Raw genomic sequence first — 15530 nt, 5'->3', positions numbered from 1 at the left:
GTCATAGCAAGCAATTGAATTACCAGTCTCCAGGTCAAACTCCTGAGGGGACACTTTGCATATGAGCCATATTCATGTGAGATATTAAGGTAACCATATGTAGCAGTACCTAAGATTCTCTCAGTGGCATTTCTGACTTATGAATAGCATATTAGGTTTGGAGAGTTTGATTTGAAGGATTTGTAGTTCTTTAAGCTCTAGGTGCTTCTTTATTTCGCATCTCCAAAAACATGATTAGAAGTAGATAGCTCTCAGTATTTGGAATCAAACAGTCTAAATCTTTTATTTAATAAACTAGAGGCCTGGGGCATGAAATTCATGCACGGGTACAGTCCCTAGGCCTGGCCTGCGATCAGGGCCATCTTCCCCAGCTGCCCGCAGCCACCCCCGCCCCCCGCCACCACCTACCCTCAGTTTCCCGTTCACCATCAGGTGATCAGAGCCTGCGGGACAGGGGAAAGGACCAAGAGGTCGGCCATTCCGCCCACTTGTTGCCACCCCCCTCCTCGCCACCACCCACTCCAGTTCCCCATTTGCCATTGGGCAATCAGAGCTTGACAGCCAGGGGAAGGGACCGAGCAGTCAGCTGTTTCCACCTGCTTGCCGGCCCTGCCCCCACTGTGGGTTGCCCTCTGTGCGTGGGGCGACTGGCAGGGTGGGGGCCTTGGCCTGGCACCACCCACATACCCTGCCACCCACCCCTGGTTCACTATTCGCCATCAGGCGATCGGAGCCTGTCAGCCCAGGAAAGGGACTGATAGATGGTCAGTGCGCCTCATAGTGACTAGTTGAGTGGTCATCTGGTCGTTCTGCCGTGAGGGTCAATTTGCATATTACCCTATTATTATATAGGATATAAGAGCAGGAGACAATCCAAAGATCAGAATCATTAAAGAGGCAAGAGACTGATTGAATACAACCAGAAAGAATGGCCATGGCTATTGGGATCAGTAGTTTTATGGGGGAAAGTGCTAAGTAACAGCTCAATACACAAAGATATCTCCGAAGAAATACAAAACTAAAGGATTTAGTCACTAAAACGACTAACTAAACTAACAACCCCAATACCATGCTAATAAGGAGTTAATATGCTGATTTCAATGTACTCTGTGTGGCTCCAATAACCAGTCTTCATAGCATGTAAACAAGAAACAATCAATTTCTAAGTATGCAGAAAAATCATTAGCAGATCTGTAAATTTCTACTCCATCAGAGGAGAAAAAACAAAATACATTCCATGGACACTAGCTCTACCTACATAATTAATTTGAAGAAAAATTTGGTTGATATCCTGAAAGCTATGATGCCGCTGGTCCCTTGATGACATCTGAAATTCCCTTAATAATTTGTTCCAGAGAAAACCATAGGGATTGGGCTGATTTAAAGAATCATTATTACCAGTAGATGAGAAAATTCCCACATGAGGCATCAGCTAAGAAAACTAGGTTAGGTTACTCTCTATGCTTTATTTTTCTCATCTGTAAAATGGGATAATAATACTTGTTTGTAAATTTATTACAAGGAATAAGGAGAATATGTATATATCTATACACATACATACATGTATTTTCATATATTCTCATTTACATGTATATATGTATATATAAATTCATATATATGTGTGTGTGTATATATATATATGTATATATATATATATACACACACACACATACACACACACACACATACCCCCTGTTATATGTGTGTGTGCATACACACACACAGAGAATATGCATATGCTTAATATAGTACCTGGTACATGTTTGTACTCAAAAGATAGTAGCTACTATTAAAAAACGAAAGATGATTTTCTATTGTGGAGAAAGCATGACTCAGAGTTAAAAGATCTAGGACCTACCCATGCTACTGATTCATTTTCTGACCTGGGGCAACACCAATTGCTATAAAGAAGAAAGCTGTCATATCTGGTTAGGAGAAACTGGAGAAGGTTTCATGGAAAGTGTAGGATTTCAAATGAACCTTGAAATATTGGTAAGATTTCAATATATATAGTTAAAGGGCAGAAGCAGTTAAAGTAGACAAAGAGGCATGAAAAAAAAAAACGGGTAGAAACAGTTGGGTGTACGTGACAAAGAGCATTACTTCCGCTTTGGGAGGAATGTCTTGGGCAAATAGAAAATTGAGATGGAGATAAAGTCAAAAAGGTAGTTTGGGAGTCACAGCATGGAAAGTCTTGATGGTCTAAGAGAAGATTTTGTACTTGATAGGAGGCACTGACAGTCTAAACAGCAGAATCATTTGGTTAATGCTGAGATGCCGCAGTTCACAAAATTAAGTGGAGTGGTAAGAGAAATGTCAGTTTTAGGAGGGTTTTAGACAGGAAGAATTTCAAGAACTGCTATGTAAAAAATAAATTTCCCTTAAAGATGACCAACCAACTGCCCAGAAAGGAAAGCCAATGACAGGCAGGTATCACTGTATTTTTAATCAAAGAAATTTAAGGCAAATCAAGGTGGGTAAGAGAGAACTTGCCCTAGGTCATATAAATTAACATTAGCAGCAGACAGAGAAAAGGAATTCGGGACTCCCTCCTTTGGGTCTGTTACTTGAGACAGCATTTCCTCTCTCTCAAGCATTTCTGAAGATAATTATCAGGATAACAGAATAAATTCTCAAAATAATGCACTTATGCTGAGCATGCAAAATGGGAAGCTGTGCATACAACTGCAAATTATGTAATTGGAGCTTGAAAAAATGCTTGAGCTTACCTCATCTGTTAACTGAAAGTACACAGCAGCATTTTAGAACTCTTAACTGTGCCAAACCATATTATTACAATCACTTTTGGTTGTGTCATGAAAGTAGGTAGACCACCTTAGTCACCAAACTTCAAAGTGAAAATAGTTGGAATTTTTCAATAATTTTCCCCTTGACCATTCATTCACTATCTAATGGAGTATAATCTAGGACATCCTCTCCCACCCAAACACACACACACACACACACACACACACACACACACACACACACACACACACACCTAGTGACCTATTCCTTTGGCTGTGTTGCTATTGTGGTGACAAAACATCCCTGAGCACTACGAAAAACTAGGGATTTTAAAATGTAAGCCAAGAGTCTTTGCCTTTTCCTTTACAGTTCTTTCCATACCATATACTTATTTGCTATCATTCAATATCCCTCTTTGACAGAGAGCCATTCTTGCCAGGGAATTTCAAATATAAAAAGAGTCAGAGACAAATGATTGGGTTTTTTTTTTTTTCCTCAGAAATAGCTCATTCCTCTCTCATCTTTCACTAATAATGCACAATAATAGCAAACTTTAGATACAGCTTTGTTTTTCTAATGCATTTTGTGAATATGATGTTCCATGAAGAAGTCACCTAGCATGTTGGGGAACATAAACACAAGTGCTGGGCAATCTATTTGCTGTCTGTGGAAAACCAGAAGAAGGATTTAGAAGCCATACAAATTTGACTTTGGAGGAAGAATATAATGGTTGGTAAATATAACTACTTCACAAAGAGATCTCTATATTAGGTAAGACAGAAAAGTGGCATTTGTAGACACAAAATTAAGGATTTAGGGCTATGAATTACCTCTGACTATGATTCTGAGTAGTAAGTTGTGAGGTGATTCTGAATGGTCAAATCAACTCAATCCACACTGAGAACTTACAGTATTTAGGTAGCAAAAGCAGCTCAAAATAAACATTTACAAGAAGATAAATGCTCAACTAATTACTTATAGTATAGCCCTATAAGCAAAGGCACTACTCTACAAGTAGAGAAAACATGCACTTTGAGTTAGACAAACTTGAGTTTGATTCAGAGTACTATTTCTAAGTGGCCTGGACATTAAAGTAAGGCACCACACTGTATTATATGAAATGTATAAACAGTGACACTTATTAGGGTATTGTTTTTATTTTGTAAGAACAGAAAAATAAAAAGTAAAAAAACAAAGATGACTATAGGGAAAACTTACCCAGATGGACTTTGATTTTGAATTATTGCATTTTTTTTCTTATACTTAAAAATATTACTCAAATAACCATACAATGCTCAAGGAGACATAATAGCCAAAAAATAAATAAATAATAAATACATTTTAAAACAATTTTTCTTCAGTAAATGTGTTTTTAATATAAATTAACTATCAAAGACAATATTCTTGAGAGAGATCAATGAATCTTAATAGCACCTTCTCCCACCCATCTATACTAATAAAAGGGTAATATGCTAATTAGACTGGGAGACCTTCCGGATGTCCTTCTGGACAAAGCCATGGTGGTGGGGCTGAGGCAGAAGTGGTTAGGGGCGATCAGGCCAGGAGGAGAGGGCAGTTGGGGGCAAGCAGGCTGGCAATGGGGGGCAGTGGGGGCAGTTGGGGGTGATCAGGCCAGCAGGGGGGCAGTTGGGGGCGAGCAGGCTAGCAGAGGAGGCAGTTGGGGGCAAGCAGGCTGGCAGGAGGGGGCATTTGGGGGCCATCAGGCCTGTGGGGGGGCAGTTGGGGGTGAGCAGGCTGGCAGGGGGGACAGTTGGGGGCAATCAGGCAGGCAAGGGGGGCAGTTGGGGACAAGAAGGCCGGCAGGCAGAGTGGTTAGGGGCAATCAGGCAGGCAGGCAAGTGAGTGGTTAGGAGCTAGAAGTCCCGGATTGCAAGAGAGATGTCCCAGATTGGAGAGGGTGCAGGCCGGGCTGAGGGATACCCCCCCTACCCCCATGCACAAATTTCATGCACCAGGCCATTAGTAGGATTATAAAAGCAGCAACTGTTTTATGATGGAGAAAATATTTTAAAACACAGAAAAAAAAGTAAAAGCTACACAGAGATAAATACAACTAAACCAGGAAGTATATAATTCTAGATTTTTACTATATATAATATAGATGGTTAATGTGTCTATCTCTATATTAATGAAAGTGAGATAATATTGTATATACTATTTGCAATTTGCTTTTACAATAAATAATTAAAATGTTTTAACATAAATATCCCTCTACATTAATTTAACAAATGATTAATATTACACTATGTGAAAATCTAATAATTTAGCTAATACGTCTGTTGCAAAACTTTTATTTCCAACTCTTCGCTACACAAAAGACAATACTGTGTTGAACATACTAATATCTGAATTTTGTAATACACCCATGATTATTTCATTAAGTCAGATTTCTAAAAGTGGGATTGCAGGGTAAAAGTAAACAAATTTTAAGAGATTTCTAAAGCATATTGAAAAACTGACCACTAAGAAGACAATACCAATTCACACAAATAGTTCTCACAAATAATTAATGTTATCATTTTCTTATTTACTTCTGGCAAATTAATAGACAAAAATATCCTACATTAATATGTATGTTTTATTACTAGACAAATTAATAGGCAAAAATATCCTACATTAATATGTATGTTTTATTATTAGAATTATACATTTTGTTCATATTATCATTAGTCTTTTATTTTTTATTTTTTCTGACTGTCTAAATATAACTTTTGCAAATTTCCCCATCAAATTCTGTGTCTTTTTATTAAATTTGAAACAATGTGCTATATTGTTATGTACTACAGACATTAACCTTTAGGAATATTTATTGTAATTATTTTTCTGGATAAGCTTATATTCTATTTTCTTTATCAATTCCTTTTAGATACTTTAAAAAACATTTTATGCAGGCAAATTATTAACTTTTTCCTAAATGACTTCACTTTTTGGTGTGATCATTATAATAATGAATCTCTTTCAGATTATAGAGATATTTGCTAATATTTTTATTGGTTTCCCAATAATTTCTTTCTTTTTAATAATTTAAACATGTATTTGATCTAGAATACATTTTTATATATGAGATAGTGACAACATTCTTTTTATCCAAATAAAAAGATGTAGTGGCAACAGCAATTGCTGAATGTCATCTTTATCATATACAAAATTCTTACATACTAGTATACTTTGAACTACTTGTAGATTTTTAATCTATCAGTCTATTTCAGTATGAGAAGGATATTACTTAAGTTATTTTTTGTTTACAATAATATTTCTATATTTGATAGAAAAAGACCACACCCATTAATTTTTTCATTTTTCTTTGGCAAATATTGTCCATGTTTGTCTCCAGTGAGTTTTAGAATTATGTTGTTACAATACCGATCACCACCAAATTCACTTGATATTCACTGCAATTAGAATAATTTTGGAAAAACTCTCTATAATATGAAATATTCCATCTTAGAACTCTGTGCATAATGAAGTCTTTTTTAAATGACTCTGTGACATGTTCTTCACATTGATCCCACATATTACTTGTTAAGTGTACTCATAGAAATCTTATATCTTATGCCCCAATAGCAAATAAATTTTCTATGAGATATTACTAACATAAGTGAAGTTGATTTGTTTTCTAAGTGGACCATCTAACCAAGGAAGATCTTATTGGGCTTAATTATTTTTCAGTTGATTTTCTTGGACTATCCAACTATACAATAATTATCTATATATAGTGACAATATTATGACTCATTAAAATAATTATAATTTACTTCTTTTTTACCTTATTTAATAGATGTCCTACAGAAGTTGTGAGGAGCATCTTCACCATACTTCTGATGTAAATGCAAATAAATGTTTATAGTGTTACATTGGTAAATCTATGGTGACTGATGAAATTCATATAGATGTTCTTTATCATGTTATTGAAAAATTACATTACTTGTATCTTTTTGTCCTCTCCCAAGGATACGTTTATTGATTTTAGAGAGAGGAAAGAGAGAGAGACATTGATTAGGTGCCTCCCATGCTATGACTAGGGACAGGGCTGAACCCACAATCTGGATATGTGCCCTGACCAGGAATCAAATCCACCACCTTTCAGTGTATGAGAGGATGCTCCAACCAACTGAGCCACACCTTATATTTTAGTAAGTTGTGTTTTTAATCAGGAATGTAAGCTGGATGTTAATAAATGCCTTTTTTAGGAAATGTAAAGATTTATATACTTTATCTCTACCTATTAATGTTATACATTTTATTAATTGATATTTTTCTATTTTAAAATATCAAACCATTCTTGCATTTCTAGAATAAATCCTACAAAGTAGTACTAAATTCCTTTCTTAAACACTTTGGAATTAACTTGCTAAATCTCTATTTATTTTATTTTTTTATCCATAACTGTGAGATTAGTTTGTAGTTTGCTCTTTTGTGCTACTTTTAACTTGCTTTGGTATCAAGATGAAGCTAAATGAAATCATCTAGTTTTCTGCAGACATATGCTCCCACTAAGCACTAGAAAAGGCAGTAAAAAGCTAGAAAAACACATATTTTAAGACACTAGAATACTGTGAAGTAATAAGGACTAAAGGAAATAAAACTACAAAGAGGGCAAACCTTTTCAAAGTGAGCTGAGGACCTGTGGCTGCCCCTGGAGGCATCTGTCAAACCTAGGCATTGGAACAGACTGTAAATCTGGTTAAGTCCAGTAGAGAATAGCTACTGGGGTGAAAAAAATATCACTGAATTTTTGTTGCTTTTATTATGAAGCTGAAGTGCCAAAATTGGAGATTTGAAAGTCAGTTCTCTCCATAAGACACTTTCTGAAATCTAAAGCTGCACAGCTGAGAAAAATAAGGGTCTCTAAGCCAACTTCTGAAAAGCAAAGTAAGATTTCCCAGTCTTACAGAGTTTCAGAGAAAAAGACTCACTAGTGGGAGGATTCATGGGAATCTCAGCTGAAAGCTTTGGAGAGAGTGGTGAATTGACGTGGTCAGTCTCCAACCACATTTTTTCCTGTTGGCAATTGTTGATCTGAGTAAGACTCAAGACATTTGGCAAATTCTAAAATCAAAGAAGAAAGGAGGAGGCTAAAGTAATTAAGATTCCTCTGAAAAGAGGAAATTTCCATGATCTTCTTTGTGCTGAAGAGACAATGACCTGCCAAGCTCTCGTTAAAAGGACTGAAGAACCACATTCTATCAACAGGAGCAAACCAAAGATACACACAACTGCAATCCTAGCTTGATCCAGATCAGCCTATGATTGGATTAAGGTGATGAGGCTCAAACCACAACTCACCCACCCATTCTACCTACTTAATAAAGAAAAAAAGTAAACCAAACCTGGTGGGAGATGATACCACCAAAAATCTCTACATATTTTAAACACAGGGTTTTATGTCAACCAGAAAGTAGTTAGTAGAGATAGGGCAATGTTACCAATAACCAAGAAAAAAAAAAGGGGATCAGAAAGAAATCCACCAATATGTAGGTAAAGTACACATTAGCATTTATAAACAATGACTTTAAAATGACTGTGATTACATAGCTCGAGGAAAAGAGAAAAAATAAATAAAAAGATGGAGAGTCTTAGCAGAAAACTTGAAATTATAAAAAAATTAAATGGACATTCTAGGACTAAAAAATACATATCTGATATCCTAACTCCTAAATTTCTCTTCTATTTCCAACAAGGCATTCACTATGTGTTTGCACTAATTACCCTTAAGTTGGAAGGAATATAAGTAGACATAATGTTAGGGACTATTTTCAGAATAAACAAAATGTAAAAGTAAAGGAAAAAATAATAGAAGAGATCTCTAAATCTTGTTAAGGGATGATAATTATAGAGTGAGCTTTTATAACCTAAAGAGCTTCCAGAAACAGACAAACATTCTCACCAAACTCAATTTTAAGAGAACATTTTTCTATATAATGGGCAAAGTAAAGCAACTGTCACTTACAGGAAGATGTGTGAATACAGCAAAGGTGCTACGTAGAAAGGCAATGAGGTCTACTAGGTAGTCACTAGCTTTGTTTCCCAAATCTCCTGTCATCCAATCATAGTCGGCCAGCTGGAGAAACTGGTCAATCTTCTGATTTAAGTTGGTATAAATCTCTTCTTCAGCTGCATGTCTGGCATCCTGTGAAATACGAAATTTTTAAAATCATTCAGACTTTTAATATAAGCATAGCAGAAATTTCTGCTTGGAAACATCGCACACCTATCCACTACATAATAGAATTGGGAATATTAAGGAATATTCCATGAATTTTTCTGTTTTCAAAAACACAGTGAAATATGTTCTATTTTGTGTCTGCAGGACAAGCTATGTTTTGCTTCACCAAAGAGAAAAACTGGCACTGTCCTTAGCTACGTGCATCCTTTTTCACTTTCATATCTCTGTTCAAAACTACACTCACTCTCAGGATTCTATTCCCTTTCATTTCTTCTAGGACTCCAAGATCCTCCCTTCCTGTAATATCACTCTCTCCAGTTTCACCTTCTTTTTTTTTTTTTTTAATATATTTTATTGATTTTTTACAGAGAGGAAGGAAGAGTGATAGATAGTCAGAAACATCGATGAGAGAGAAACATCCATCAGCTGCCTCCTGCACACCTCCCACTGGGGATGTGCCCGCAACCAAGCTACATGCCCTTGACCGGAATCGAACCTGGGACCCTTCAGTCCGCAGGCTGACGCTCTATCCACTGAGCCAAACCGGTTTTGGCAAGTTTCACCTTCTTAATGGTACAAATTTCGCAGTGCATTTACATATTATAATATAGGCATTTATTATGTTGACTTATATGAACAATGTTTCCATGGACCTTTCTGTGCTTAGTTCTTTACAACTTACTAATAAAATCCTAGGTGGTCCTCCTGCCATCACGCCGTGATGCCCTCACACTGTCACGCCATGACACCTGCATGCTGTCACAAGATGGCTGCGTGCACAGCGGAGGTGGGGCCCGGCAGCCACTCCGTGTGGCTTCCGCCGGGGTTCCCGTGGCCCTGTGCCCACCACAAAGGCAGGACCCCGGCTCCGACCTACCTCTTTGGAGCAATCTATCGCAGGGCTCCCACACTGTGAGAGGGTACAGGCCAGGCTGGGTACCACTCCCAAGTGCATGAATTTCATGCACCGGGCCTCTAGTATTTATATAATAATCTACAAGCATGACAATTAACTTGTATGATAATCCAACTCTCCTGGAATTCCCATTTTACGAAGTATTTTCTTTTCATTAATAAACATTGTATTTTAGAAATTTAGGCTTAAAGAAAACTGAGCAGAAAGTACAGAGCATTCACATATACTGCCTCCCTATCTTCCTCCCACTATTAAAACATCTTGCATTAGTGTGGTACATTTATTACAATTGATGAACCAATATTGATAATTTATTACTAACTAAAGTCCATAGTTTTGAATTAGGGATTACTCTATATTGTACAGTTCAATGGCTTCTAAGAAATGCATAATGTTATGTATTCACCATACAGTATCATAAAGAATAGTTTCCCTGCCCTAAAAATCCACTGAACTCTACCTACTCACCCCTCCCTCGCTCATCCCCTGAATCCTGGCAACCACTGATCTTTTAACTTTCTGTATAACTTTGCCTTTTCCAAGGTGTCATATACTTGGAATCATATGGTATATTGTATGACTGAATAGGATGTTGAATAGACGTAGCTTTTCAGATTGGCTTCTTTTATTTAGCAATGTGCATTCAGGCTTCCTGCATATCTTTTCATGGCTTGACAGTTCATTCCTTTTCATAACTGAACAACATTCCATGGTCTGGATGTGTCACAGTTTGTTTATCCATTCATTTCTGGAAGGACATCATGGTAGCTTCAAGTTTTGGTAACTATGAAAAAAACTACTCTAAGCATTCATGTGTAAGTAGTTGTGTGTCTTAAGTTTTCAACTCACTTGGTTAATACCAAGGAGCATGACTGGTGGATTGCATGGCAAGACTATGTTTAACCTTGTAAGAAACTGACTAACCATCTTCCAAAATGGCATGACTGAAAGCTGCTGTTGCTCCAGCATTTGGTGCTGTCAGTCATTATAAGTTGTGTAGTGGTATCTCGTTTTAATTTAAAATTCCCTCCCCATTCTTTCATGAGGTGTCTGTTCAGATCGTTTGCCCATTTTCAAATTGGGTTGTTTACTTGTTGTTGAGTTTTACCAGTTCTCTGTATATTTTGGATGTAAGTCCTTTATTAGATATGCATTTTACAAATATTTACTCCCAGTCTGTGGCTTGTCTTCTCATTCTCTTAAGAATGTCTTTCCCAGAGCTGAAGTTTTCAATTTAATGAAGTCCAACTTAATATTACCTTTGGTGGATTATGTTTTTGGTGTTATAGCTAAAAAGTCATAGCCAAATGAAAGGTCACCAAGATTTTCTAGGCATTTTATAGTTTTGAGTTTGCATGTAAGTGATCCATTTTGAATTAATTTTTGTGAAAAGTGTAAGATCTTTGTCTAGATTCATTTTTTCCCTTTTTTCCATGTGGATGTCCAGATGTTCTAACACCACTTATTAAAAAGACTCCTTTCTCCAATATACACTAAATGACTTGCTGGACTTTGGACTGCAATTGTGTCAAATCTGTAGATCAAATTGGGAAGAACTGATACCTTGGTAAAGTATTAAGTGTTCCATATCCATAAATAAGGGACATATCTCCATTTATTTAGATCATTCTTCTTTGATTTCTTTTCATCAATTTTATGGGTTTCCTCACACAAACCTTATTTTTTAGAGTTATACATATTTCTCTCTTTTTTATGTTAATGTAAATGATATTGTGTTTTAATGACTAATTCTAGCTGTTACTAGTAAAAAAAGAAAGCAAAGGACATCTGTATATTAACCCTGTATCCTCAACCTTGCTATATTCACTTATCAGTTCTGGTAGACTATAGCAAGGTTGAGGATACAAGATTAATATACAGTTATCAGTTCTGGTAGAGTTTGTGAAAAGTGTTTTCTTTGTTGTTGTTGTCAATTCTTTCATATTTTCAACATAGACAACCATGTCATCTGCAAACAAAGTCAGTTTTATTTCTACCTCCTCAATCCGTAGAGCTTATATTTCCGATCCTATCGGATGAATAGATGGGATCCCTTCCTTCTTCCTGATTTTAGGAGGAAAACTTCTAGTTTCTCACTATCAAGTATGTTGTTAGCTATACAACTTCTGAAGATGTTTTTATCAAGTTTAGGAAATTTCCACTTTAGTTTGCTGAGAGGTTTTATCATGAATAGTTGTTGGATACTGTCAAATGCTTTTTCTGCATCTACTGAAATTATTGTTTGATTTTTCTTCTTTAGCCCACTGATGTGATGGATTCTATTAATTGATTTCTGAATGTTGAATGAGCCTTGCAGCTGAAATAAATCCCAATTGGTTGTACTGTGCAGTTGACCCTTGAACTGTTTGGGTCCAGTTAAATGTGGATTTTTTTCCCAATAAATACTAGAAATATGTTTTCTTTTCCTTATGATTTTAATAACATTTTCCTTTCTCTAGCTTACTTCATTGTAATAATACATATAATATGTGTTAATTGAGTGTTTATGTTTAAGGTTTCTGGTCAACAGTAAGCTGTTAGTTGTTAAGTTTTTGGTGAGTCAAAAGTTATAACACATATTTTCGACTATGCAGGGGGTCCGCCCATAACCCCCACAACTGTTCAAGAGTCAACTGTGTCTGCTTCTGATACATATTGAATTCGATTTGTTAATATTTTGCTGAGTGTTTTTGCATCTATATTCATAAGAGATGTTGGTTTGTAGATTTCCTTTCTTGAAATGTTTGGATGGTATGAGAGTAATCCTGGCCTCAAACAGTGAGTAAGGAAGTATTGCCTCTACTTCTAGAAAATATTGTAAAGAAAAGGTGTAATTTCTTCCTTAAATATCTGGTAGAATTTTTTCAGCTTTAGGAGGGTATTATTGACAAAATTGTAAGATATCTTAGAATGTACAATGGAAGGATTAGATATAGGTATACATCGGAACAGGATTCCCCACATAAATTAGCACATCCATCACCCCACATTTATTCATCACTATCAAACTATAGGTATAGAGTTATTCACAATATTCCTTTATTACTCTTTTAATGTACATGGATTCAGTAGTGATGGCTCCTCTTTCATTTATTATATTAGTACTTGTGTCTTCTCCATTTTATTCTTAGCCTGGCTCAAGGTTTAATTTTATGGATCTTTCTAAGAATCAGTGTTTGGTTTCACCAATTTTCTCTTTGGATTTTCCATTCTAATTTCTGCTCTAATTTTTTTCATTTTTAAAGATTCGTTTGCATTTAATTTGCTCTATTTTTCTAGTTTCCTAAGGTAGGAGCTTAGATGATTGATATTAGAAATTTATTCTTTTCAAATATATACAATTAATGCTATTTATTTCTCTCTAAGCACTGTTTTCACTGATGCCACAAATTTTGAAAAGCCGTATTTTATTTTCATTTAATTGGAAATACTTTTTAATTTCTCTTGAGACTTTTTCTTTGACCCAGGTGTTATTCTGAAGTGTGTTGGTTATCTCCAAATATTTGGGGAATATTCTGCTACCTTTCTGTTAATTATTTCCATAGTTTGATTCTATGTGGTCTGAGAGCAAGCTTTGTATGATTTCTATTCATTAAAATTTGTTATGGTGGGTATTATTACCTAGAACATGGTCTGTCTTGTGAATGTCCTTAATATCTTGAGAAGAATGTGCATTCACTGTTTTTAGATAAAGTATTCAACATGACCCAGTTGATTGATTGTACCATTCAGTTCAACTATCTCCTTACTGATATTCTGCCTCCCACATTTGTCAATTACTGATAGAGGGGCCTTCTAAGAGCTGTTAGGAGGAAGAGATGTTGACTTATAACTTCCTTTTTAGTATATTTTTAAATGCTCATATTTTTTTTTCTCATTTGAACTATTTGTGAATAATTTTAGACAACATTCTAACACTAATCATCCTTGCTTTCTTCTCTTTACTTTTACCTTTAATTATGCAGATAATTTTTTGTGGTTACTGTTTCGTTTTTTTTAATCATGGAACTAAATTTGCTTCATTCAAAAATCTTAGACTCTACTCTTTCTCTTATAACCCCATATCCAATCCAACAATAAACTTGCCATCTCTTCCTTTAAAAATATTTCTGACCATTTCCATCCCCACCACTGTAATTCAAGTGAACACTATCTCTACCTAGACTGCTGCAATAATCTCCAAATTGGGCTCTCTTCTTCAGCCTTACTGATCCAGGATGTATTTGCTTTCTACACAGTAACCAATGTTACCCATCAATATATAAATCAGTTTATCACCATCACTTCCATCTTCTAATGGCCTCAAATTTCATTCCAGGATAAAATCTTATGTATTTCCTGTGACCTACAAGGCTAGAAATTATCTGACTCCTGTCTTATCTCTTACCACTCCTACCACCAATGATAGACACATCACTGCCAGACTGACCTCCTTGATACTCCTTGAACACACCAATGCCTACTATTGTACTGCTCCTTCTGACCAAAATGCTATCAGAAATTCAAATGATTCCATTCTCATTTCATTCAGGTCACTTATTTTTCTTCCTACTTCTTACTACTCCCTGACATTAAATTAGATTTTTTGTGTGTATGTTTATGATCTATCGTCCCCATTTATCAACTAGCATATAAGACTTGTTTATTTAGTTCATACCTATAAATTGCCTGGTATGTAGTGGATGCTTTATAGAAACTTGTAGAACCAATGAGGGATTTAATGTATATATTGTATTATCCTAGTACTTCTCATGTTGTTCTGTATAGAACTTACAGGCTCTGTCATCCATGTAGATTATAAACACTAAGGACTAAGAATTATTTTTTTCTCTAAGAATCTAACACATTATTACATAGCAAGTATACAAACAATATTTGCAATGGAGTAAATGAATAAATATCTTCATTCTATTTTGTAAGGGAATGAAGACATTCTTATGAATAAGGAAAACAATGAATGCCAGCTTAATTATGATGCATATGGCAACAAAAGGGAACACTGCAAGAAAATACCTTGAAGACCTTCTAATTCTTCTTGCCCCTTTTTCAGCATAAAGATTTCCATCTGCAAAGGAAAGTTTTCTGGAAACAGTAGCTTAGGAAAATACACAACATGTAGCTGTTATAATTGCCATGTTGACACTGAGTTCTGAGTTAGCTGGTCTAAAACGATCCTGGTAAAAATAAACTTCCAATGTGTTTTACGCAACCCGTGTTTCCAATAAGCACTGTCGACATGACCTTTCATGGTCTCCAGAAGCTCTCCTTTACTAAGCACTTAACTGGCTGCTCAACCCCTAGGCTTCCCGTCTGCCTTTAATTTTCCCTCAGCGATTTTAATGCTAAAGCAACAACAAAATATACAAGCCATTCTCTGAGAGGACATCTGACCATAGTCTGAAAAGCCCTTGAAATAAAAAAAAAAATTGAGATAGGTTAGGGGAAGAGTAGAAGAACCTATTACATATTACCCATATGATACATAAGTATAAATGATCCTCACGTTTTCTCTAATGCTTTATTCTCTGCTGAACACTTAACTATAGCGCCCCCCCCCCCCCCCCCCCCGCCACACACACACACACACACATATATTTTCTCTCCTAGAGATATTTTGGCTTCCACGGTAAATCAAGGGAAACATATATATTTGTTAATCTTCACTTGAGGGTATTTTTTC

At 35.8% G+C, this 15530-nt stretch overlaps 1 protein-coding gene across 4 annotated transcripts in view; it reads right to left on the bottom strand.

The window, feature by feature from the left end:
• Positions 1-15530, bottom strand: part of EXOC6B (exocyst complex component 6B) — a 529977-nt gene that overhangs the window by 212826 nt on the left and 301621 nt on the right. For all 4 annotated transcript variants that reach the window (XM_080685494.1, XM_080685493.1, XM_080685495.1 and 1 more), the window contains one exon: positions 8719-8898. In XM_080685494.1, the coding sequence (XP_080541620.1) occupies positions 8719-8898 (180 nt within the window). The remainder of the gene's footprint in view (positions 1-8718; positions 8899-15530) is intronic.

Source organism: Plecotus auritus (assembly GCF_963455305.1).
Source record: "Plecotus auritus genome assembly, chromosome: 8".
Taxonomy (NCBI): Eukaryota; Metazoa; Chordata; class Mammalia; order Chiroptera; family Vespertilionidae; genus Plecotus; species Plecotus auritus.
This window is presented reverse-complemented; position numbering and strand designations above follow the sequence as displayed.